The sequence below is a fragment of the Balaenoptera physalus genome (genome assembly GCF_965194825.1).
Source record: "Balaenoptera physalus genome assembly, chromosome: 21".
Taxonomy (NCBI): Eukaryota; Metazoa; Chordata; class Mammalia; order Artiodactyla; family Balaenopteridae; genus Balaenoptera; species Balaenoptera physalus.
In genome coordinates, this window is record NC_138902.1 from 34,490,718 (window position 1) to 34,514,144 (window position 23,427).

At 46.6% G+C, this 23,427-nt stretch overlaps 1 protein-coding gene across 1 annotated transcript in view; it reads left to right on the forward strand.

The window, feature by feature from the left end:
- The window catches only part of MYOM2 (myomesin 2), an 83,315-nt gene that overhangs the window by 58,240 nt on the left and 1,648 nt on the right, over nucleotides 1-23,427 (forward strand). The window contains exons 26-36 of the mRNA XM_082443958.1: nucleotides 3,547-3,691; nucleotides 3,811-3,870; nucleotides 5,234-5,301; nucleotides 10,689-10,802; nucleotides 10,992-11,079; nucleotides 11,605-11,643; nucleotides 16,260-16,365; nucleotides 20,778-20,935; nucleotides 21,186-21,222; nucleotides 22,104-22,126; nucleotides 23,227-23,282. Coding sequence (XP_082300084.1) covers nucleotides 3,547-3,691; nucleotides 3,811-3,870; nucleotides 5,234-5,301; nucleotides 10,689-10,802; nucleotides 10,992-11,079; nucleotides 11,605-11,643; nucleotides 16,260-16,365; nucleotides 20,778-20,935; nucleotides 21,186-21,222; nucleotides 22,104-22,126; nucleotides 23,227-23,282 — 894 coding nt within the window. The remainder of the gene's footprint in view (nucleotides 1-3,546; nucleotides 3,692-3,810; nucleotides 3,871-5,233; nucleotides 5,302-10,688; nucleotides 10,803-10,991; nucleotides 11,080-11,604; nucleotides 11,644-16,259; nucleotides 16,366-20,777; nucleotides 20,936-21,185; nucleotides 21,223-22,103; nucleotides 22,127-23,226; nucleotides 23,283-23,427) is intronic.

Sequence of the window (23,427 nt, forward strand, 5' to 3'; positions counted from 1 at the left end):
ATGTGTAAGATGCTATGATACAAATACTTTGCCCTTCTTCTACTTTTAATTGTATAGAATGAAGCTTACAGATATTACAAGGATTCCTTTTTTTGCCTGTGGAACATTGTGTTTCCATATATGTCCTCTTGTCTAATTATTACAGCGCAACTGGGAACCCAGTTGAAAGACGACCTGTTTGATGGAGCCTTTCTTTGTTGTTCAGCAGTGCCCTTGGGGTCTCTCACATCCCACCATCTTTACCCCCTCTGCTCTCTTTTCCCTTGATACCCAATGCATCGTGTCTATTTAGCTATCCTACTGAGTCCTAAGTGCCTCAGCGGTGTGTCTGCTGCACGGATATTAACGGGATGGTTGAGATGTAGGGATTGCTCATGCCAGGTGCGCGGCCCACTTACTCTCCCTGTGAGCTGGGCTCCTCATCCCTAGTCTGGCCTCTGTGTCTGATGGGTTTTTAGTAAAGCTTGGTTAGACGAACGTCTCTCAGGAAGAAATCGTGTATGGACAAAGATTACGTGAGTTTTCTTATCCAGTCCATGTTCCCCATGAGAATAATGACATCCTTGAAGAACTGTACAAATTGGGGAGTTGGCTAGTAAGTAGAAAGCATGCGGTTTCCTGCTGGCTGCAAAAAAGCCCACAGTATGGATACTGTGTATGAAAGAGCATCGCATGATCAAGGTAATTGGAGACGTTTTCTTTGAGCAGAGATCATGCTACGGAATGCAATGGAATTTAGTGTAATTGCCCTTTATTTGTAGAACATCTTTTGATGAACATTTCCTACCTGCTGTGGAGAGCTTGCTTTAAAAACGGATGTCTTTGCTACCTGGCTCATCTTTTGGAATACGGCTGTACTATTTCATTCCTTAATTAGCAATCCACAGGTGACTTTTCCATGTGGAGATTGATGCTATTTTGTGAAAGTCACATAATAACCTGTATTTATGGCCCCCATAAAATCATTGAACATCATCTCGCTGCATAATGGCAATCGCTAGAAGCCTGATTCTTTTCACAAACCTGCCCAGAGCCTGTGGTGCAGAAGCTGAGAAAATGGAGAAGGCTCTGGATTGTTAAGAATCCGGCTGGTGAGCGTGGTTCCTTCTCCCTTCGCAGACCTAATTAGAGCAGGTTCCTAGGGGCCTCTACTCACAGATGTTTGATGGGGGCGAACGTCTTACAGACTCAGAGCAGCACCGTTGTCTGATCAACTTGAAATTTGCCCCCCGTATTCAAAAGCAAATACTCAAAACTGCAAAGAAACTCAAGGACCCCGGCAAGGTGCACCTGTTGCAGCCCTCAGACTGCTGTTCTTTGTGCAGCCCCCAAGAACTACCGGGGCCTCCGGGGAGGGAACGGTGTCCTCCTCCCCTAATCAGGAGACCTCCTGTAATCGGTACCGCCTCCTGAAATGACCTGTCTCTCAAAATGTAATCTGAACTCATGCCTTCTCGTTCATTGCTCTCTCTCTCACTTTATATACACCAAGTTCCCATCGAGAAAAAAATCTAAGCAGTGTTGTCCAAGTACACAGTGTATGCTTTACTTACTTGAAACAATATTGGAGTTTCCGATTTCCAGGTGATTTTTTTATGTTTCCTGGAAGTCAGGGCCTGTGGGCGGGGGTGGGCTTTATTCGCTTAAAACCTGAAAGTCATATTTGATCAAACAGAACCTAAGGCATCACCTTAACCCTTGGGACCACAGACACTCATCTTCCTTTCCCCGTGGATGGCAGCTGATAGTCTGCAGATTGTTTTTGATTGTCCGCCGTAGCCTAGAAAAATGAGCCGTAAACTTGCCCTCCTGGAGCTTATCCCAGAGTTGAAGAAATACAGCTTCAGTCAGAGAATGATATAGAAAAAATACAGAATGAAGAGCGTGTAAAACAGTACAGTGAGCACCGACTCAGAGAAGGTGGGGGTGTGGAGAGGCTGGAGTAGTTAGGGGTGATTTCAATAGCAGTGGATTCCTGGGTTCTCCTTCGGAGGAGGAATGCAGAGAATGGGCCCCGGAACACGTGTGCCCTGCAGCCTGCACACGCGAGAGCTAGCAAGGTGGGGGGCCGGGGGGCGAGGAGGGTGGGCTGACCAGGGGAGTGGCCACAGGGCATCTTGGAAATACACTTGGATTAAACGGAAGGGGTCAGAAGACAGAGGTGCCTCTTCCAACGTCAGGCAGGAGAATTTAGAAACGATGCCCGATGCTGAGGGAAACGGGCTTAGGGATGTTGAACAAAGGTGCTATTTTGCTAATATTCATCTTCTCAGCTCTCTTGTGACACTGGCATTTGGAATCCAAAATATAAATGTCACCTGAAAGAGGAAGAAGAGCATTGTGAAAATAAATACACAGGTGTGTCAGAAAATGGCCGATCTTACACATTTTCCGTTAGTTACCCGCAGACGGGAGTTCGTTGTAATAGTCTCATCGAGGTAAGGGTTGTAGAAGGAGTGCAGGTTCTCAGGGGAAGGAGTGGACTTTGCTCCTGCGCCTCCTGTTTCTTGGCTGCTGACCACAGGTTATTGGCGATGACTCGCTCATCTCACCCCACAGCCCCACCTTCCTGGGACGGCTCATTAACTCAGGCTGGGAAGCCTTTGCGTAAATCCCAGCTGGGCTCCTCTGAAAGGAAGCAGGAATGCCTGCAGGAAACGTCACCAGCAAAGGTTGTCATGCTTTTGTTCATTCTGGGTGTAGCGTGGTGGGGGTCAAGGCCAGAGGAGGCAGCCCTCCTGTGGTGTTGGGAGTGGTGTTCCTGAGGGGAGACCCGGTGCTGGCGCCCCTATGCTGTCCTTGCCCTGAATGACGGCTGCATCGAAGACAAGTCCTTCTTTGGATGTGCTCCTTCTGCCTCCCTGACCCCTGCTAGATTGCAGATATAGTATCCAAGGGTGGAATAAGACATGGTCCATTCGCAACCATACCTCAGTCTCTGTAGCTCATCACAGGCGATGAGAGCAGAGTCCGAGGGAGACGTGAGCTCTGGATGGGCGGCACCGGGAAAGGGTCCCCATTGGAGGCTGCCCGGATGGGGGATGCAGAGCCTGGGCACCTTCAACCCTGGTGCTGGTGGCGGTGTTGAGTAGGGGGGCGACCAGTCGTGATGCCCATGTCCCTAGAGTCCCCGGGACTGAAGCCCTCGCGGCGGTGGAGATGGTTGTGTTGTTGCCTGTGGTTTTGTGATCGGACATGAAGGGCACCCCGTTCTCTTTCCCCCGTGTGCTGAATTATCTCACATCAGGTGCACATTCCCGAGGAGTGTGCAGAGTTTCTGCTGGATTCTTTGTGTGTAGGTCACTCCCCATGCAGACCTAGGGCTTCATCGCCGAATGTCGCTTGTTTGATCTTTGGTTCACCAAGAGGTCCCTCGTTTGCCCTTTGGTTCACCAAGAGGTTCAGTGGCTGAAATTTCTTTTTGTGTGTTTTTTGGGCACCATGATCCCTTAAGATACAATAGTTGATGCAACTGTTAGGTGCCAGCGGGAAAAATGGAGGGAGGAATTTCACGGTGGAATTTTCCCCTTCCTTCTGTGCTCCCAGACACACAGAATCAAGTGTGACAAGTCAACTGGCCTTATCGAGATGATGATAGATGAGTTTACCATCAAAAACGAAGGCACCTACACTGTGCAGATTCAAGACGGAAAAGCCAAAAGTCAGTCTTCTCTGGTTCTCATTGGAGACGGTATGCTGTGTGGAAGGTCTTCATATGTCTGTAAAGGAAAATTCAAAGCAAATTCTTTTGACCAGAGAGAAGCAAATGTATTTCATTTCTATTTTTTTCCCCTTAAATATTGGATTTAGCATTCAAGGCTGTCCTAGAAGAGGCTGAATTTCAAAGAAAGGAATTTCTCAGGAAACAAGGTAGGTGGTTGGCTGGCTTCCCCACCACTAACACAAGACAAAGGTTTAGGATTTGAGCATTTGCTTGGAGCAGATCCTACTTAATGCCAAACGACTCTAACTTCAATTTTAAATGATCGAGAAGTCAGACCACGTTGTAACTGTAGAAGTTTGGATACTTTTCTGTTCTTTGACCTTTCCCTTTATTTCGACTGTATTTTCTTCTTGCTTCTACCTTGAAAAGCCCTGGAATCTATTGTTGAGTGTTCGTATTTTCCTGCAGTGATAAGGAAAGGATGCCTCCATTACATGTCCAGATGGACTCCAGTGATTGTGACAAAAAGGAATAAAGAATGGGGGTGGGTGAGTTGGGGGGATTATTAGGAGAAATGGAGAGAGGGCACTAGACCCAATTCCAATAGCCAGGAGCTTGTTATTTTACTTAAAATTGTGTGAACTTTTCAACTTTTAGATGTTTTAACTTTAATTACAAACAATACTTTTTAAATATATCGTTTTAAAAATGCATATTAAAAATAAATAAATAAGTAAAAAATAAAAATGCATATTAACTAGATACAAAAGAAAATGGATAAATTTTAGAAACTGAACTACAACCCAAGGGTTTATTTGAAAAATATTTTTTATATGGGATTTCTATAGTTTTTGAAAAAAAGTTAGAATACAGCTTTAAAAATATAAAATTGAAGACATTATTTTCATTGTTTTAAGTTATTTTTATTTTTAGTAGTCAAAAATATTTATTTTACTCATTTCTACAATATGATTTTTTTTCTACAATATGATTCTACAACTCTGTAGGATGTATTTATATGGAAGAAATCAATAAATACTTTCTAAAACTGCTTTGTATTTTTGTGTTGAATGTATTATTAGCATATGACTTCTGCGTTTATATTAAGTAAAAATGATATTTTTGAAATATATATAAATTAATCTTTGATTTCAAATGCAATATAAATATCGTGTGTTGACATAATTGCTAGGTCAAACTGCTTTTTCTTTATCTTACCTCAATTAGTTCTCCTGTTTTAAAGTTTTTCTATACTATGCTGTTGGATGTTGTTAGACACATGCCTTGAGAAAAAAATATAATATTTCATTATTGTTCCTTCTAAAGAGCAATAGCTATTAGACATCACCGAGAAGGAGAGATCAGACAGCATCATCCAGCTAGAAATAGAGATTTCAGTATCAGTATTGCACACACGGACTTCGGAGCCCTGAAAATTAGTTTTATTAAATTATCTTGGTTTCAGACTGAACAGCTACTTTCTTCTGCCCAAAATGCATTTGTATGTGTGTGTGTATATGTATACATTTTTTTCCCTTTATTTAAACTTTTTTCCCTTTTTCCCGCCAGGCCCTCATTTCGCTGAGTATCTGCGCTGGGATGTTACAGAAGACTGTGAAGTCCGGCTGGTCTGTAAGGTGAGGAATCGGTTCTAGCCAGAAGAGAGTGACACTCCCATTCTCGTGACAGTGGAGACAGTCAGGAAGCAGCTACGCTCAGATCACATTGGTGGTGTAGCGCAGGGGGGTTGGATTAGGGGCGGGTGGTACTCAGACTTTCAGTCTCGTCTGTGGTCTTTGTCAACAGATTACAGGGGCAACCAAACGAAGATTCAAGTAGGTAGTTTATAAAATATTTATTTAAGATTTCAGTAAGTGAACTTATGGGAAAGAGTGCTGTGGTGAAATTTATCTGGTAATTTCTGTGCTGCTCATACGATTTCTTTAGGAAATAAAAGGTATGTTTGGGGAATAAGATGCTCTTAAGTTTTTGTTAGAGCAATTCAGTAATAAAGTAAGCCTGAATTACTACTAACTATAAAAACCTGTATTTTGGGGAACAGACTTTAAGTTAATGAGCCCCTGCTATACGGCTGTCTCTGAAGAAGAAGAGGCTGTGGGGAAAGCTCGATCGTGCATCATTTCTGTTCCCAAGCTACTCACAGACAAGAGGGAAAAACAAGCAGACAAGTCAACAAAGCGGTGAATCCTGAGCTGAGTGCGGGGGGAATGACTGAGAAGGATACAGGTCGACGAGGGTGGAAACTGCTCCCATAGGCTGAACTGTGAAACAGCCGCGTGGGAAACTAGGAGCCGAAGGATTAGAGGGTGAATTATGAGTCGGCCGCTGTGGAGAGCAGTATGGCAGCTCCTCAGAAGTAATGCGTGGAATTACTATACAATCCAGCCTCAGATAGCTACGTGTGCACCATGATGGTGGCCGCGTGATTCACAATAACCCAGTGTGGAGGTGGCCCAAGTGCCCATCAATGGATGGATAAACAAATGTGGTAAATTTGCGGACTGTCATTCAGCCTTAAAAAGGAAGGAAATCCTGTTACCTGCTACAACACGGATGATCCTTGGGTGAAATAAGCCAGACCCAAAAGGACACACACTGTATGATTCCACTTACATGAGGTCCCTAGAGCAGTCAAACTCATGGACAGAAAGTAGGATGGAGGGGGCCAGGGGCTGAAGGATGGGGGTGGGAAGTCAGTGTTTAATGGGGACAGAGTGCCAGGTTGGGAAGACGAGAAAGTTCTGGAGATGGTTGGTGGTGATGGTTACACAGCAACGTGAATGTGCGTAATGCCACAGAGTTGTACACTTAAAAATGGTGAAGATGGTAAATTTTATATTATCTGTATTTTACTACAATAAGAAATACATAAGGTTGGCAAGACAGTTGGGGGCTGGACCAGAGGGCATCCAGCAGGGCAGAGGTGGGCTCTGGTCTGCAGACGGCGGGGAGCCTGCCTTCGGGGTTTTCAGAAGGAGTGTGATGAATCTGGCTGTTGCTTAAGGCCAGTGGGGAGGCTCAGTGAGAGATGGGAACTCAGGCGAGCATAGTGGTCACGTGCACAGAGGAGGAGATACGCCGGAAGACTGTTTAGGAGCTACGGTTCCGGCAGGAGTTGGTGAGTAATTGGATGTGAGCGAGGACAGTGTCTTGGACGATCTTAGGTCTCTGTCTTGGAGACCAGGTGGTGCTGTGAAACTAACCAGCACCGCAGGGGCAGGACCAAGTCTGAGGATTTTGAGGATAAATTCAGTTTTGCAAGTACTTCGTTGGTTACGCCTGTAGCACAGGCGATATGGTGTGCTACCATCGTCACCGTGAGCCCGGCCCTCACAGCAAGCTGAAGCTCGGCTGTGGAGGTTTATGAGGTGGCAGGACACGCGTGGCGGTGAGAACGACGCCCGTGGGTCAGGTTTGCTGAAGGTCAGCCTTTAGAGACAGAAAGATAATGGAAACTTGGAGAATTTTGGAAAATATCATGTTGTCAGAGTAGAACAGGAGAGAAGGATTTTTCAGGGAATTACTGAGGGGAAGTCCTCAGAGAAATAAGAGGAGAAACAAGAAGCGGCTTCATGGAATGAGGAAGGTGAGGAATTCAAGGAGTGAATACCACACCGCAGTGTCCTGAGTGAGGGGGGGGCTGACGCGGGGCCTGCCGCCTCGTCCGGGTGGGCCGGTGGCCGGGGGGTGGGAGTCTGAACGGCGCTGGCTGATGGGATGGAAGATGGGTGAAGACTGAGCTGAGCCCATCACACCCTGGGAGTCCCAGCGGGTCGTGGACGTGGGGGTCAAGTCCTTCTCTCCCCGCTGTCTGGTTGGGGACATTCAATCATGTTTAGACGCTGAGCGGGAAAACAGAAGACAAATCAAGGGTGAAGGCCACCTGTCAGAATGGCTATCATCAAAAAGACAAGAAATGACAAATGTTGGCAAAACTGTGGAGAAAAGGGAGCCCTCGTGCACTGTTGGTGGGAATGTAAATCGGTGCAGCCACTGTGGGAAAACAGTGCGGAGGTTCTCAAAAGATTAAAAACAGAGCTACCATACGATCCAGCGATCCCACGTCTGGGAGTCCGTCTCGAGGAAGTGATGTCACTGTTGTGGAGAGACACCTGCACCACGTGTCCATAGCAGCATTGCTCACAATGGCCAAGACGTAGACACAACCAAGGGTCTGCTGACGAATGAGTGACTAAAGAAGATGTGACACACACACACACACACACACACACACACACACACACACACAGAGGAATATTATTCACTCATAAAAAAGATGGACATTCTGCCATTTGTAACAATATGGATGGATCTTGAGGGAAATAAGCTCAGTGAAGTAAGTCAGACAGAGAAAGACAGACACGACATGATTTCACTTACACGTGGAATCTAAAAAAAGCCCAACTCATAGAAACAAAGAGACGAGTGGTGGTTGCTAAGGGGTGGGGGAGATGTTGGTCAAAGGGTACAAACTGCCAGTTATGAAATGAGTAAGTTCTGGGGTCTAATGCCCAGCGTGGTGACTGTAGCTAATAACACTGTATTATATACTTGAAAGTTGCTGAGAGAGTGACCTTGAGTGTTCTCACTGCTCACACATACACACAGTGGTAAACATGTGAGGTGAAGGATGTGTTAACTAACCTCATTGTGGGGACCATTTTGCAATATATACGTGTATCAAGTTGTGTACATTGTACACCTTAAACATACACGGTGGTAAATGTCAATTAAGGCAGTGGCTATGTTGTAGTCAGTTGGCTCTTTTTTCTGACCAGGGTGTCCTGAGTACATGCTCACAATGGCGGTGGGACAAATAGGAATTCTGCTCCCAATGTGCTCTGACATCCTCCTAGTGGTGTAGGCCCTCCTGTGAATATCTGATAATATTTTAAGTTCCCTGATCAAAGTGAGTCATAGATCTTTAAACACAGATATTGGAGAAACTGAATAACTATTGCTTGAGAAGTGAGTCTTTTGCAATTTAACCCACCTAGTCTGCATCCTCGTGTCCCATCACTCCTGTGATTCCGTGAACCCTTCTTCCACATAGGTTTTTGCCTAATAATACTTTGGCAGGTGGTTATTTTTCTATTTACTTACATAACAAAACACATGGAGAAAAATCAATGTGAGGACGTATTCATATTATACCTTTACAGAAAACCATCTTTTAAAAGAAAAGTTTAAGGCAAGAGAAACCTCAGTCATGAACGGAAGGAAATCTGGGAGAGAGATTTCTCACACACCTCCAGTAAAGCTTTGGGGAGGACGCACTCAGACAATGAGAGTCGGGCAGGACCCAGTGTCTCAGAAGGGATCCTGATGTGACCTTTTCCTAGATACTTATGTGCATGTGAGGTGCACGTATTGAAAAAGTGGTAGAGGACTTCCCTGGTGGCGCAGCGGTTAGGAATCTGCCTGCCAACGCAGGGGACACGGGTTTGAGCCCTGGTCCTGGAAGATCCCACATGCCACGGAGCAACTAAGCCCGTGCGCCACAACTACTGAACCTGCGCTCTAGAGCCCGTGAGCCACAACTACTGAGCCCGCATGCACCACAACTACTGAAGCCCCCAAGCCTAGAGCCCGTGCTCCGCAACAAGAGAAGCCACCTCAATGAGAAGCCCGTGCACCGCAATGAGGAGTAGCCCCCGCTCGCTGCAACTAGAGAAAGCCTGCTCGCAGCAATGAAGACCCAACGCAGCCAAAAAGAAAGAAAGAGAGAGAGAGGCAGGGAGGGAGGGAGGAAGGAAGGAAGGAGGGAAGAAAAGAAAAAAGTGGTAGAGACATTGCAGAGAGTTCAGAGAAGCGACAAATGAGTTATTTGGGGACGGAAGACACCCCCCCCCCCGAGCTACAGGACAAAAAAAGTAACTGAGGATATAGGTTTTAGAGAACAGAGGCTGAAGGTCATTGGAAAGGTTTTTATTTAGCACCCAAGGACCGACAGTGTAAGTATCTTGGAAAATGAGAGTAAGAGGGAGCAGTGCTGAATTAAGGTGGAAGAGAGTCGGGGATTGGCTTGGCGTGGAAATGGACACAAGGGAGATTTTGAGGTGTTAGGACAAAGTACATCGTCTGCTGGGATTGTTTAGCTTCGCTCCATCCTACTGCTGACTGTCACCACGTGGTCCTGGCTTCAGAAGGAAGAACCTGCTGTCTGGGGATTGTCTCCCAGGGCTGTCACCAACGACAGCAACTGATGTAGCTGCTATGGGAAGTCTAAAATACATTGCACTGCTACACTCTTGGAACTCATCACGTGCTCTCAATGTTTGTAATTTAGTTTTTGTCGCTGGCATCTGTGTTGTTGAGTCTGTATGGGATGTGAATGCAGAACGGTCCGTGTCACACAATTCAATGTGATCAGCACGTCCTGTTCCTACAGAACCAGAATTCTTCTTCTTCGTGGGTCGTGTAGGTCAGAGCATGTGACTTCAGATGCTTACTCATCCTTGGAATTCTGCAAAGCTGAGTTTCGAGTTCAAGCTTATGGCAGAGATTGAATTTCGAGGAATTTTAGTAGAAGGAAAGTCCTCGTGCCCAGTGGGCTCGTTTTGTGTTAAAGTTTCTTTCCCCTGCGTCTGTGTGTCCGCAATGTCATGTTGCCAAAAAAGCAGTCACTCAACAGTTTTATAGACCAATAATGATATTTTATATCATTTATAAATTTAAAATACACTGCTTGCTTACATCTTGTCTTTATTACTGACATCTCACGTGAACCAAAAAACCTTGCACCGTCTAATCTCATGGGTTAGCACGAAGAGGAATCATTTGTTCTTCCGAATGGAACTGTCACGACTTAATTATTTTAGAAGCTGAAATTTAGAAATGTATTTGCTATTATTAGGACCGACAGCTTTCCTGTGTGCTTCTGTCTGAGACTGTCCATAATAAAAATTGATTTTTTTTAGGTCTGTGATTTCAAATCAGAATAGACTTTTTTCTCATGAGCCACAGCGATTCACATACTCAACGTAAGACTCCTGTCTTGTAGGTTGCAAACACCAAGAAGGAAACCGTCTTCAAATGGCTAAAGGACGACGCTCTGTATGAACCGGAAAAGTCGCCTGATCTGGAGAAGGGGGTCTGTGAGCTGCTCCTACCAAAGGTACATTGTGTTAAAGAAGACAGATAGAAGCAAGATGAGAAAATTCTCTCAAGCAACTTGTGAATTCTGCATTATCTTACAGTTTGCCTCCTGAATTTCCATGGTTTGCAAAGAGAATGTATTAGCCTGTATTACATTTTGTATCGTGGCGTCAGTTTTACGTACATATGGGATGTGTTTTATTTGCAGTTGTCAAAGAAGGACCGCGGTGAATATAAGGCAACCTTGAAAGACGAGAGAGGTCAAGATGTGTCTATCCTTGAGATAGCTGACAAAGGTAGAATAAAACCTTCTTTCTTCTACTAAAAGGAAATCCACTTCGCCAGCAGGATGAACTGTGTAATGAGGACACAGCGTCTGTATCCTTAGTACATACTGTTTCTTTAGCGGGGACACAGGAAAAGAAAATAGATTTGTACTTGAGTTGCATTCAAAGCTGTTTGAGTGTTTTAGAACAAGATATGATATTACTCTGGGCTTCAATGAAATGCCGTCTTACACCATCAGGAGCCAAGTTCTATCCTGTGACAAATGTATTAAAATGATCGAAACATTGATGAAGAGATTCAATTAAATGTCTGGTCGGATTTATGTCGAGCAAAATGTTCTTGTTCCTTGTTTAAAAAGTGAATAGATTAGAAGGATTTATCGCCACACATGAGCCTTTTATGGATAACTATTGCCGTTTTAATGTTTCATTTTTCAAATGAACTTCCTGATTTCCTGTATCAATTTAATTAAACATGAAAATGCTGCTGATAAAATTAGACATCGTAATGGTACGTTTCCTTCTTTCTTTCAGTGTACGAGGATATGATTTTGGCCATCAGTAGAGTCTGTGGTAAGTAAATGCCTTCTAACTTTCAAGTCATTTTGGTGCTAAAATCGCTATTTCCTGAGAAGGGCATTTTCCACAGCTAATGGAACCACAGTGCATCTCCTGTGAACAGGCCCCAGATTCAACGGCAGAACAGTTATCTGACTGCCTCGGTGATGCTTTTTAAGGGGGTTTTCGGCATTATATGCAGAATATGTTTTTCTTAAAAAAAAAAGATAAAACATACTCAGTTTGGACTCCCTAATTAGCCACTTCTTGTAATTTGCCTTAGGTCAACTCCGAAGATGCTTTGTCCATAATTGCTATCAGCGTCTGCATTACAGATGCTGAATAGCAATAATGAATTTTGAAGCCTCTGGTTTTGTGTCTGGTTTAATACATACTAAACCACTTTTTAGCTTTGCAAATAAATTCGTCCTCTCTATTTACCCTTCCCTGGAAACTGTGAGTACAAAGATATTGGTTATTAATTTGATAATAATAGCTTATATTTGTAGAGGGCTTTCTGCTGATTATAAAACTTTACGGCTGTGGGCTTTCTAGAGATGACCTAATTGATATCATCTGATCAGGCACCTAAGGCCTGGAGCAGTTAGGTGGCTTAACCGTGGGGCTCTGGCAGCCAGAGTCAGGACCAGAAGCTCACATCTCTCCCAGGTCTGAGCTCAACTGCTGCCCCGTAAGGTTTTTTGGTCATTCTTGTGGAAAACTTCTGATGTTTATTTTTTCATCACTTTCTCAAAACATCCCCGTAAGGTAGACTGTTCCTTTTTGCTTTTGCTTGTCACATAGATGACCACATTTTGAATGAGTTTTACTCCTGATAATTATTAATGGGCCTAATGCCACTCCATGGTGTACATGCCACTTTGTGAAGGTACATTAAGCCACTTGAAAGGCGGCTTCACGCTTATTCTCCATGGGATGACCTTGCATTAAAGCATCATGTGACCTGTAACATTGGTGATGCGATTGATCGTGGTGTCTTGAAAAGTGAAGGTACCAGTGAAGGGGACAGAGCAACACAGAAGGTAGTTTCCTATTGTATTCTCGTGATCTTGGGTCCCAGATGCCCGAGCCTGGAAGGACCACGTGCGTCTTACTGAGAGTTAGTGGGGTGGACAGAGAGAAGGCACGGGACACGCGACATCACCAGTTTCAGCCTCTGTCCTCCCGAGGAGCCAGGCCCTGGGTCTACTGGACGCTGCATGTCCAGTGCTGTTGCAGCCGGAAAGGAGCAGAGCAAGTGTTACTTGATCTATGATGTGGATGTGTTAGTAGCAAGCGGGGGCTTCTCCGCAGCCCACGCGCGCGGTCCGTTATCCCAGAGCCGCCCCATCTTCCCGGCCATCCCGCCCAGGCTGCAGTGGGCTTTCCCCGCAGCCCTGAGGTGTCGTGGCCGCCTGGGGTGTCGGTCCGGGTGTGACATCTGTGGTTCCCACGTCCCCTTGCTGCATCCATCAGGGACCTCGGTCACCTCCATCCTCCATCCTCTGACCTCAGGAAAGCTGTGTCTCTGCCTCTTCTGTGTCTTCTGAGAGCCCTGGGGGGTGCTGACACACAGGCACATCCTCAGACACGCTCACACGTACACACACCCTCACTCCTCCTGCCCCTGCCTACCGCGCGTGGAGGTGGCCCGTGGTCCAGATCGCAGAAAACGGCCCGGTCTCCACACGCCCGGGGCGGCCGGGAAGTGGCCGTCGTCTCCACAGGCCTCTTCCCTGCAGCTCAGAGACCCCCCACCCCCCAGGAATATTCGTAATCCTTGAAAATGCCATGATTCCTGCTCGGGTTCCAAGTGGGCTCTTGTCGCCTGCAATCAGTGGCTTTTTAGACCTAATGCAGCCCCGAGTTGGTCTAACTGATAGCAGACAGCGCTGAGCGCGTCGCTCCTGAAACAGCCGGAGTGAAGATGGGTCCGCGTCCTCCGCGCTCTGCTGACGGTCACGTGGACGCTGTGACGCGAGTCACGGTCTCGCCATGCGTGTCGGGTGCCTGGTGGCCTCTGCCTGTTGAACGAGGGTCCAGCTCCGCCCGGGACAGGCGTTTTGGGTCAGATTCTATAGTTCCATGGAGCAGCATCAGGCGTAATGCTGGGCTGATACAAGGAGTACTTCTTCTGAATTCTCAAGTAGAGAGCTGTCAGAACAGTGATTTCCTGTTTCCTGGAGCACAGAAACGTTTCCCTATTCGTTTTCTTGGCTTTTAAACCAAATTTCCCTTCACAGCTTGTTGGGGGGCGGGGTGTGGGGAGATAGTGTTCCCGGACCTTCTAAGACCAAACAGCCTCTGGGGTTTGCATGTTGGGAAGCAATCAGTGGCTCTTCTTGGGGACCCCCCCCCAAAATTTTGTTCGAATTTCAGGGCCAACTAGAGGCTTTGGATAAACATGGGATCCTCACGTCAGCCTCCTGGGCTTCCACCTTCCCGACCCTGATCCCACAGAGAGGATCCTGCAGCGGCTTGTGGATGGCAGAGTGTAGGGGGCTTTCCTGCCGGGTCAGCGAGCAGCCCACAGAACAGAACTGTTTGTTCTTCGTGTCCCGAAGGTTAAAGTCTGTGCTCGGCTGCAAAGCAAACCTGCTGTTATGGAGAGAGTTAGGGTTCCTCAACCTCCTCATCCTTCTAATCAGGAATTTGGACAAGACGACATCCAAGTTCTCATCCAGATGTAAAGTTCTATAATTCTCTGGCTGCAAACAAACCCGTTATAAAAATCGATGCCAAAGTTACAGTTCTCTGCGTGGATGGTGCTTTGTGTGTGTGTGAGAACATGCACATGCTTCTGTGTATGTGTGTACATGCCTTGGACATTTCTCTTCATTTCCATGCTGACTTTTGAGACGCAGAAAGCACGATTGGAGACTCAAACTCCTCGGTTAGGTTTTCGGCATCTCCATTAACTGTATCTGACAAGACGTGCTGAGGGACTCTTTGTATTTTTGCAGAACCTGAGAAGAGACCCACATTATCTAGATGAGAACTCTGGTCACTGAGAAGTTGTGTGATTTGTCCTGGGTCACTCAGTTAGCTACTAGCAGAGTAGTCTCGTGTCCCTAGATTAGGAGTCCTGTCTTGCTTCTGCTGCACGTCGGAACCCCCCCCTCATCACGAGATGTGTATTCTAAGACGTTACCCACCCAGCTCTTTAACGTTGGCAATCCTTCAATTTTACAAAAATGTCTAAGGTGTGTTTTACCTAAAGAGGGCCAAGCTTAAACTATATACCTTGATTTTTAATATTTATAGAACTCTGAAATGTCTAATCAAATAACTTTAAGAATCAATTGTGAAACAGAAACACCAATGGCAGAACTTACTTTTGGTGTGGCGACTGTGTAGATTAAATACCTATCTGGTTAAATTTTGTCTAATAAGATATAAATGCCCCTTACACCGTCAAAATCAAGGCTCAGTAAGGATGCAGCGGGTATAAAATCAGAAAATAGGGATACAGCTTCCTAGGTCATGTTGCCCTGGTCAGCATCATTCTTGGAAATCAGGCTCTTGTAATCTGATTACTTGGAACATGCCTTCTGCCATCCTTTCCTCCCTGTGGTGGGTGAAGTTAATTATCTGTTGATTTTCTAGATGAAATGAAACCCGTCTGGTTCTGTGGGGTAGAGTTTAATTCTGTGTGCAGGGCTTGATTCTCAGTGTTTAGGGAAAGTGCCAGGCACCATCCTTGCATGTGAGCTGAGAACTGCTCTCCTTCTGTGTCCGTTTCCTGGATGGTACCCTTCCCTCCTCCCCGCTTGATTGGAAAACCTTGTGGGCTCGTGATCATTTATCGACTGCAAGTGTAGTCTGAAAAATGACCCTCGACTTTAAGCTATTCGGCCTCCTTAAGACTGCAACATTTCCGTATTTTTGTGTTCAAGGATGTGCAGCTTGTTACCCTCTGCATCTGGTCAGCCCACTGCCCTCCCCCACGTAGGGAGAAGCAAAGCAGAGGAAGGGGTTTGGAAAAATCATTTTCTGCCTTTCTCTTTGGGCAAGAGTAGAGAGAAAGAGGACGCCAGAGGCCACAGAGGTGGGGCATTCAGCTAGACGGGCTCCAGCCACGGAGCTCCATAAGGGGATTCCCATCCCTACATCATTTACATGGATTTTCCAGAAAGTTCTATAGGGGATTGAGTGCCTGAAGGCTCCATTCCCTTCAGGGAAAAGGTTATTTTAGCAAATGCCAGGAAGAAGGAGGGGAGAAATGCAAGAAGGTGGGTTCGATCTTGCAGACAGGGCAGACCCCGTCAGTTTGGAATCCCATCTATATGGGAAGCTTGTGTGTGGTCTAATGTATAAGTTGATTCCTGTGGTAATGTCTGGATGGAAGTGGTCAGGGACGTGAGAAGTGCCCTTAGGGAATATTTTCTTGGGGCCATTTGAGTTCCTTGATGCTATTGTCAAAGAGATTTTCAGTTAATTTTGGTGTGGCAAAAGCTTACTTAATGAATGAACATGGCCTGGGCAAATTGTAAGGATTTGTGGCCGATGGATGTTAGAATATATGCGTGAGGATGCATTTACAGCAGGATGTAACCTGGCCTCAGGGCTTGTCCATTCTCACACAGCACAGACTGCTTTCCTCAGATCTGAGCATGTTTTATTTTCTGCAGGACCCTCTGCTTCTCCACTGAAGGTAGTCTGCACCGCAGAAGAAATAAGACTTCAGTGTTTCATGAAATATTTCAGCGAAGAAATGAAAGTGAACTGGTACCACAAGTAAGTGTCCGCGTGCCGTGGACTGTGGCCGTGCCATCCATGGGGCGGTGCCCAGGGCTCACGGCTGGGACACGCGCTCATAGCCAAGTCTGCTCAAGACTTTGTAGTTTTGAGAAATGATGACAGCCTTGGGCTCGGGGCGGGACCATCACAGAAACTGGGGCGGGGGGGGTGGTGCGGGGGGGCTGGAGAAGGAGAAAGATAAAGAAGTGCCTGAAGGTACTGGAGACAAAGTTCTTCAGTGTCTTGGTTTGGACAAAGGTGGTTTTACTGGTGATACACATTTTGTCTGGAATCCAGCAGAGCTAATGGAAAAATAATATTTGGAAAAGATGCTCCAGGTTTCCAGTCTGTTGGTTTCTCACTAGATTGATTAAAAAGAAAAGGACCAAAGCAAACTTAATTGTACGTAAAAGAAGAAAGCGAGAGAGATGAAGCCCTGTACAAACAGCAGGTTTTCTCTGTATTTCACGTCTGCTGCTGGTTGCCTGTCCAGGTGGGCATGTTCGCTACTAAAACACTGGAGACTCTCATTATGGTCACAGCGTGTGGACGAGTGCCTGCCCCCAGCCCCCTGGGGTCTGCCCTTCCGACCATCCCCCCAGGGTTATCTCTAACGCACCCCGTCGAAGGGGGCGGATGGAGCGGGGACCATGGTGTCTGTCTCTAACCTGAGGACATGGGCAGTACTTGCAGGCCAAGTTTTCAGTGATGTCCATATACCAAAATCGTCTGCTCCTCCACGGACTGGGACCTCAGAGTGTCCACGTCGTGCCTTTAGATGTTATTTTCCCTAATTAACATTTCAAAAGGCAAACTTCATGCTTATGACTACTTTACTTGTAAAAGCATTATTTAGGTGAATCTATTCGTGAGTAAATCGAAGTGCTGAATGGATAAATGTCTTGGGATATCTTTTTCCTATTTACATTTTGACGTGCTGTGCTTTTGTCTTAGATGTTATGATCAGAAGCATAAACTAAGAAGATGTGTTGACGACTTAGTGCATCTGTGTTTGGAATCCTGCGTCTCTGCTTTTGGTAGTTAGTATGGAAATCTGTATCGGGTGTAGTCACTGCAGATCCCATACTGAGGGGTTTGTGGGGAAGTGGCTTTTTCTAGAGGACTCTAATAACAGGAGCTTTGAAGACTGAAACTCTGGTGTAGTTTTGTGATGTAATCGTTGATAAGGATTTATTTTTTAAAACCGATGAGTAAATGTCTATTTCTAGCTGAATCAGACCTCTCCTGGAAAAGGAGAATGAATCACTTCCTTCTGTGGGCTTCTTTGTTATTTACAGCCTATCATCTTGCAGTAAGTTGTGTGCAGCTGTGATAAGTGTCTTATTGTCCCTGGTAAACGCGTCTGTCCCCTGCAGGAGGCTGCTGCTTCTCCAGCTTTGCCTCCCAGGGCACGGCTTGCTCTGTGCTGGGTGCCGGGTGTGCAGAGGTTAAATACATGCCACACCCCGCGTGAACACGTGCCCGGGCACGCGGGTACATGTATGTTGTGTTACTGTGTGTTATACACTTCACGCACATGATTTCATTTAACCCTCACAAAAGCCCTATGAGCTTGGTATTAATACTCACATTTTCTAGATGTGAAAACTGAGGTTTTGCAAGAGGAAGAGAAATCATTCGTTCAAAGTCACACAACTAGTAAGTGAAAGAGCAGGGATCGAACGCTAGTTGGTCTGATTCTGGCCACTACGGTGCTGAGGGCCATCCAGCCGAAAGGAGGGGACTGATTGCAGGCCGACAGACAGACTGAGAGATAAGGGCTCGGATCACATGTCTGCCTCATCAAAAAAGTTGTATCAGAAGAAACCATCCCTAGAGACCAACAGAGCTCGCGGTCGTGTTGCAGATTTCCACGGACTTCTGGAAGTGGTTGTTGCCACGCTTTCTCTTCTCCAAGCAGAATCAACACAAGTATTTCTTCAGTTCTTTAATAACTAAAATATAACCTGTAGTTATTTTTTACTACTTGACTATTAAATAGTATTCAATGCTATGTTAAACTTTATTTTATAGTTATATTCTATCACAAATATAACCTTGGTTATTTTTCACTATTTGACTATTAAGTAAGTCCTTGTTAGACAACACTTGGAAAAATAGAGAATAATATAAAACATTTGTTGAAATACAGTCTGCGGGAGATCCCACATGCCGCAGAGCACCTAAGCCGTGCGCCACAACTACTGAGCCTGCGCTCTAGAGCCCGCGAGCCACGACTACTGAAGCCCACGTGCCTAGAACCCGTACTCCACAACAAGAGAAGCCACCGCAATGAGAAGCCCGCGCACCGCAACGAGGAGTAGCCCCCGCTCGCCGCAACTAGAGAAAGCCCGCGTGCAGCAACGAGGACCCAACACAGCCAAAAATAAATAAATAAATAAATAAATTTATTTATTTTTTAAAAAAGAAAGAAATACTGTGTGCTGCTGGATGCTAAATGGCCCACCTAACAGAGTCAGGGACGCCCAAGGGAGACTCGAGCTGTGGACCTGAACATTCTGTGCCAGTGGGTGGCGAGAAATCAATAGAGAATGATGAGGATATGGGGAGATGTGGGCGTCAGCAAGGCCGATTGTTCTTTGATGAAATGCTGAGTAAGACATCGAGGGCCACTTAGAAGAAGGGCTGAAACCTATTTCAAACGAGTTTAGAAGCATACAAAGGGGAACTCAGCAGACATGTCCCTTCGCAAAAGGATTTTGTTCTCTTGCTCAAAGGTGAAATTACTCTGTCATCGAGGAAGGGCTAGACCTCAAATTGCTAAGTATGGACCACTGAAGACTTAGAAACATCACAGCCACTGAAGACGCCACGTGGCCTCTTTATAGAAGAAAACACTTTGGATTTTAATTCAACCCGGGAAACTTCGCATGCAGAGGCCCCTGAAATCTCAGTGAAGCCTGGAGCTCCCTGGGGGAGGGGAGATGCAGGGCCGCCGTGCAGGTGCGCCCACCACCCCTCCCCACCCTCTCCTCCAGCCCCTCCCCACCCCCTGCAGGGACCCATCTCCTGGGTTTCTTTCGCACAAATGAGCAGACACACCTAGGCTTTCTTCCATCTTCCTCTTTCTTACCTTAACGTAAGATGTTTTAAATTTAGTTGGAAGTGAAGGGATTTGGTCATGTTTTGTGATCAAATAATAAAACCAAGGAAGAGGTTTTATCCGACTTGGCCCATTTAAGTCCCAAAACAATAACAAATAGTCCTTCAAGCCAAAGTCACTGTCTAGGGGGTAGCAGTGATAACAAATTCAATGCAGCCAGCAGCTGTGCTTTGCTACCAGGACTTGTTTGCCTTCTTATAAGTTGGCTAATTCAGCAGAAGCCAGCCCTAGCGGGTGTAGGGTGAGGGTGGGACTGCTGATCAGGGAAGGTTCTGGAATTTACCCCAGGGGTGGAGCCAGGCTGGGGGCTCTGAGCTGGGAGGGGGAGCCAGGTTGGGGGGGGTGTCTTCTGCCAGCCCTCTGCTGGCTGGTGGCTTCACATGGTGTCTGGGAACAACATTTCTGCCCAGTCCAGCAAGGCGTCGGGGCTGTGACAGAGGTGGGGTCAGAACTCAGGTCAGGGGTTAGGATGGAAGGCGGGTGGCTCCTTTCTGGAGCTGAGCTCAGGGTCACGCGCCAGGCTGTGCACATGCTGGCTCAGCGGGCCGTGGGCTCCTGCGCCAGAGCCCAGAGGGGGTTAGGGCTCTGAGAAGGGCGCCCAGCGGGTTGCGTGTGGTTTGGCGTTCGGTGGACTCCTCCTCCAGTTCAGCATGTACCCCTCGTCCTGGCTGTGCTGATACCGCAGTAATTCTCCTTTTGTGACTGTATTGTTTCACTCAGCATAATGTCCTCCAGGCCCATCCAGGTTGTAGCAGGTGTCAGAATTTCCTCCCTTTTTAAGGCTGAATAATATTCTATTATATGGATGGACCACAGTTGGTTTATCCATCATCTGTCGATGGACACTTGGGTTGTTTCTAGCTTTTGGCTACCGTGAGTCATGCTGTTATGAACATGAGTGTACGAATATTTGTTGGAGCCCCTGCTGTCAATTCTTTTGGGCGTGCATCCACCGGATCACATGGTGACTCTATTTTTAACTTTTTGAGCAGAAAAATGCCATACTGTCTAGAGTATTTGATAGTCTATTACCTATTACCAACAAGCATATGTTAAACCACAAGGTATCTTTAAAAACTAAGTATCACATTTAATTTCAGAAGGTTTTCAGAGCTGAGCTGCTGATATAGTTAGTAAATGTGTAATATCCAGAACAATCTATGATGACATCAGCTCTAGCAAGTTAGAGGAGGCTCCCCCGGAAAGATGTGTAATATTGCCCCGCAGGTATCTTACATATAATATGAGATTCTAAATTGAGTATGTCCCTGTGACTTTTTCAAAGCGATGCTAAGATTGCATCAAGTGAGCACATGAGGGTTGGCGGGAGTGAGGAGATGGCCTGGCTGCGTATCTGGGAGCCCACCGAGAAGGACAAAGGGAAATACACCTTCGAGATTTTTGACGGCAAAAATAACCATCAGCGGTCCCTCGACCTGTCTGGTAAGATCATTATTCTTTAGTATCTAATAATTCTGTACTTAGGGATTACCTTAGTGATCAAGGATCCTGAGAGGGAAACAATCTGATTTTACCATTTTCATTCAGAGAAGATTACTTGATTCATTTGGCTATTTCATTAAGCAAACCAGTCAGTTTTCATTAAGCAAACTCATGAGCAGAGCAGCTAAGGGAATGAATAAAAGCCGAACACGTTCAAACGGTTACTGATGTACAAAATATTTCCTTGCAGCTTTTGATGAAGCACTTGCCGAATTCCAGCGGCTCAAGTAAGATTTGCATGCTTGGCTATTATGTTTCCGTCTGGGGTCCAGTTGACTTGGTGTCATTTTGGCTGAGTGTGGGAACATCTATGGATGCCTAGCTGACCCAAGGAATGTGATACTCCTAGGAACTGGGATAAAAATAACAATTAAGCCATTCAGTATCTAGAAGAAGGCATTCTTCCAAACTATAAATGCATCTATCAATTAATTGTAGAGTTATAATAACCCTGGGTTAATTTAAATGAATTTAAATGCTGAATTTCTGAAATAGGTATAATTATAACAACACATCACACAGAGCAATTTTTTAATGTTATATATTTAGGTTCTTTTTTAAGACTTTTTATTTCTGGGGCAGTTTTAGGTTCACAGCAAAATTGAGAGGAAGGTACGGAAAATTCTCATTTCTTTTTAGCTGAATAATATCCCAGTGTTTAGAGCAACTTTTTAAAGAATAACTGGGGGATTTCTAAACGTATGTCTAAATTTTAGAGCATCCGACACCGAGAACACTCTTTGTCCCATACTAGGTTATTCAGTAAATATTTGTTGAATGGATGAATGGACGATTTAGGTAAATCAAATACCAACATTTTCAAAAATATCTAAAAATCTCCAATGTAATCTGGTGAAAAAAGAAACTTTTCTGTGAGTTTTATCAGCTGGAAGACAGGGCAGTGGGAAACGGCAGGAAAAGTCCATACATACGGGTCCTCAGACCCTGTGACCCGAATGCCTTCTTCTACGAGAAGCAAACACGTTTCCTTCTTCATTTTGCTTTCATCTCTAGCAAACCTCTGAAATGTGTGATGCTTTTGGTTGATAGCATTTGCTCATGACTCTTTTATTATTTATTATGCTCTCTGCCCCCCTTTAATTTTCAGGTCAGCTGCTTTTGCAGAGAAAAGTAAGTACATGTTAGATTATAACAAGCACAAAATATTATTTTGGGTGGGGCAGAGGGTCTGTACTTAAGAGTGTTCATTTTGTGCATTAAATGATAGACAGCGAACCCTGTGGCCCGCTTGGAAACCCTCAGGACTGTCCACAGCCCCTGCTTCCCCAAAGCCCGCCTTCCAGCTCCCCTTCCTCCCCCCTCCCCCCTCCCTGGCCTCTTTTCTGCCTTCACCTTCCGCCACCTGTTCTGTGTCCTTTTACGAGCTGCTCAGTCAGGAGCGGCCGCCGGGGGAGGCTCAGGACAGGCCCAGGAAGGACGGTTTGTTGGGCTCTCGGGTCCTAGAGGCAGGGCCACGCCGGCCACGTGGGGGGATGGCCAGGGGGTTAGGGGGCAGAGGACAGGATGGAGGGAAGACTGAGGGCACGGCCTTTACTGGGGTTTCCAGGGGAAAGGCAGGCGGGGTGGGGGGAACACGTACAATTGGCTGGTTTTAGTGATTTTGCTGGGCTTTGGGTGACAGGGCTATCCCGAGCCTCTGGGCACCTGGCCTGGGTGTTTCGGGCAGAGGCGTGTCACCTCCCCGGGGGCGGGGCAGGCGGAGGAGGCCGGGCCTGGCCGGCTGTTGGCATAGGTCACAGGCGGGCTCCTGGCTGGGCCCTTGGCTGGCGGGGGGTTGTCTCTGCCCAGCCAGACGGGACTTACGATGTCAGAGCATCACAGTAGACAGAAAATGAAAATATACCTGCAATACACCCCCCTGCAAAATCCCCTCTCCAGAGGCCTGGCCCCCAATTCCCGACTAAATTACAGAAGGACGGGGTCTGCCCTGTGTTGAGCCCCTGGTGAGACCTTCCTCCTCACGCCCGGCTCGCGGCCGCGTTTCCTCTCCACCGTTTCACGCCCCCTGCGCTTGGAGTCACTTACTCCCTGCTCCCACCCTGCACCTTCGCACGGGACCCCCGTGTTGCGTGTGCCTTGCCCCGTGTCCTCTCCCGGGCCGGCGCCCCCCTCCCAGCTCCTCTTGTGCCCCTCGGTGCTCAGCCCAGGGCCCGACCCCCAGGATCGTCCCCGTGGACGGTTTTCTCAGCCGAGTCGCTTTGCTCTTGCAGATTGCGGCAAGGTGCTCGGCGGCCTACCCGACGTGGTGACCATAATGGAGGGAAAGGTGAGGGCAGGCAACCGGGTGCCCAGGGAGGGCGGCCGACGCGGGGGGCCCCCACGGCAGGCCCGGTGCCAGCAGCCGGGGTGGGGCGTCCTGGGTCCTGCTGGGCCCAGGCTGCCTCTGGGAAACTTGTGTCCTCAAAGGAGGG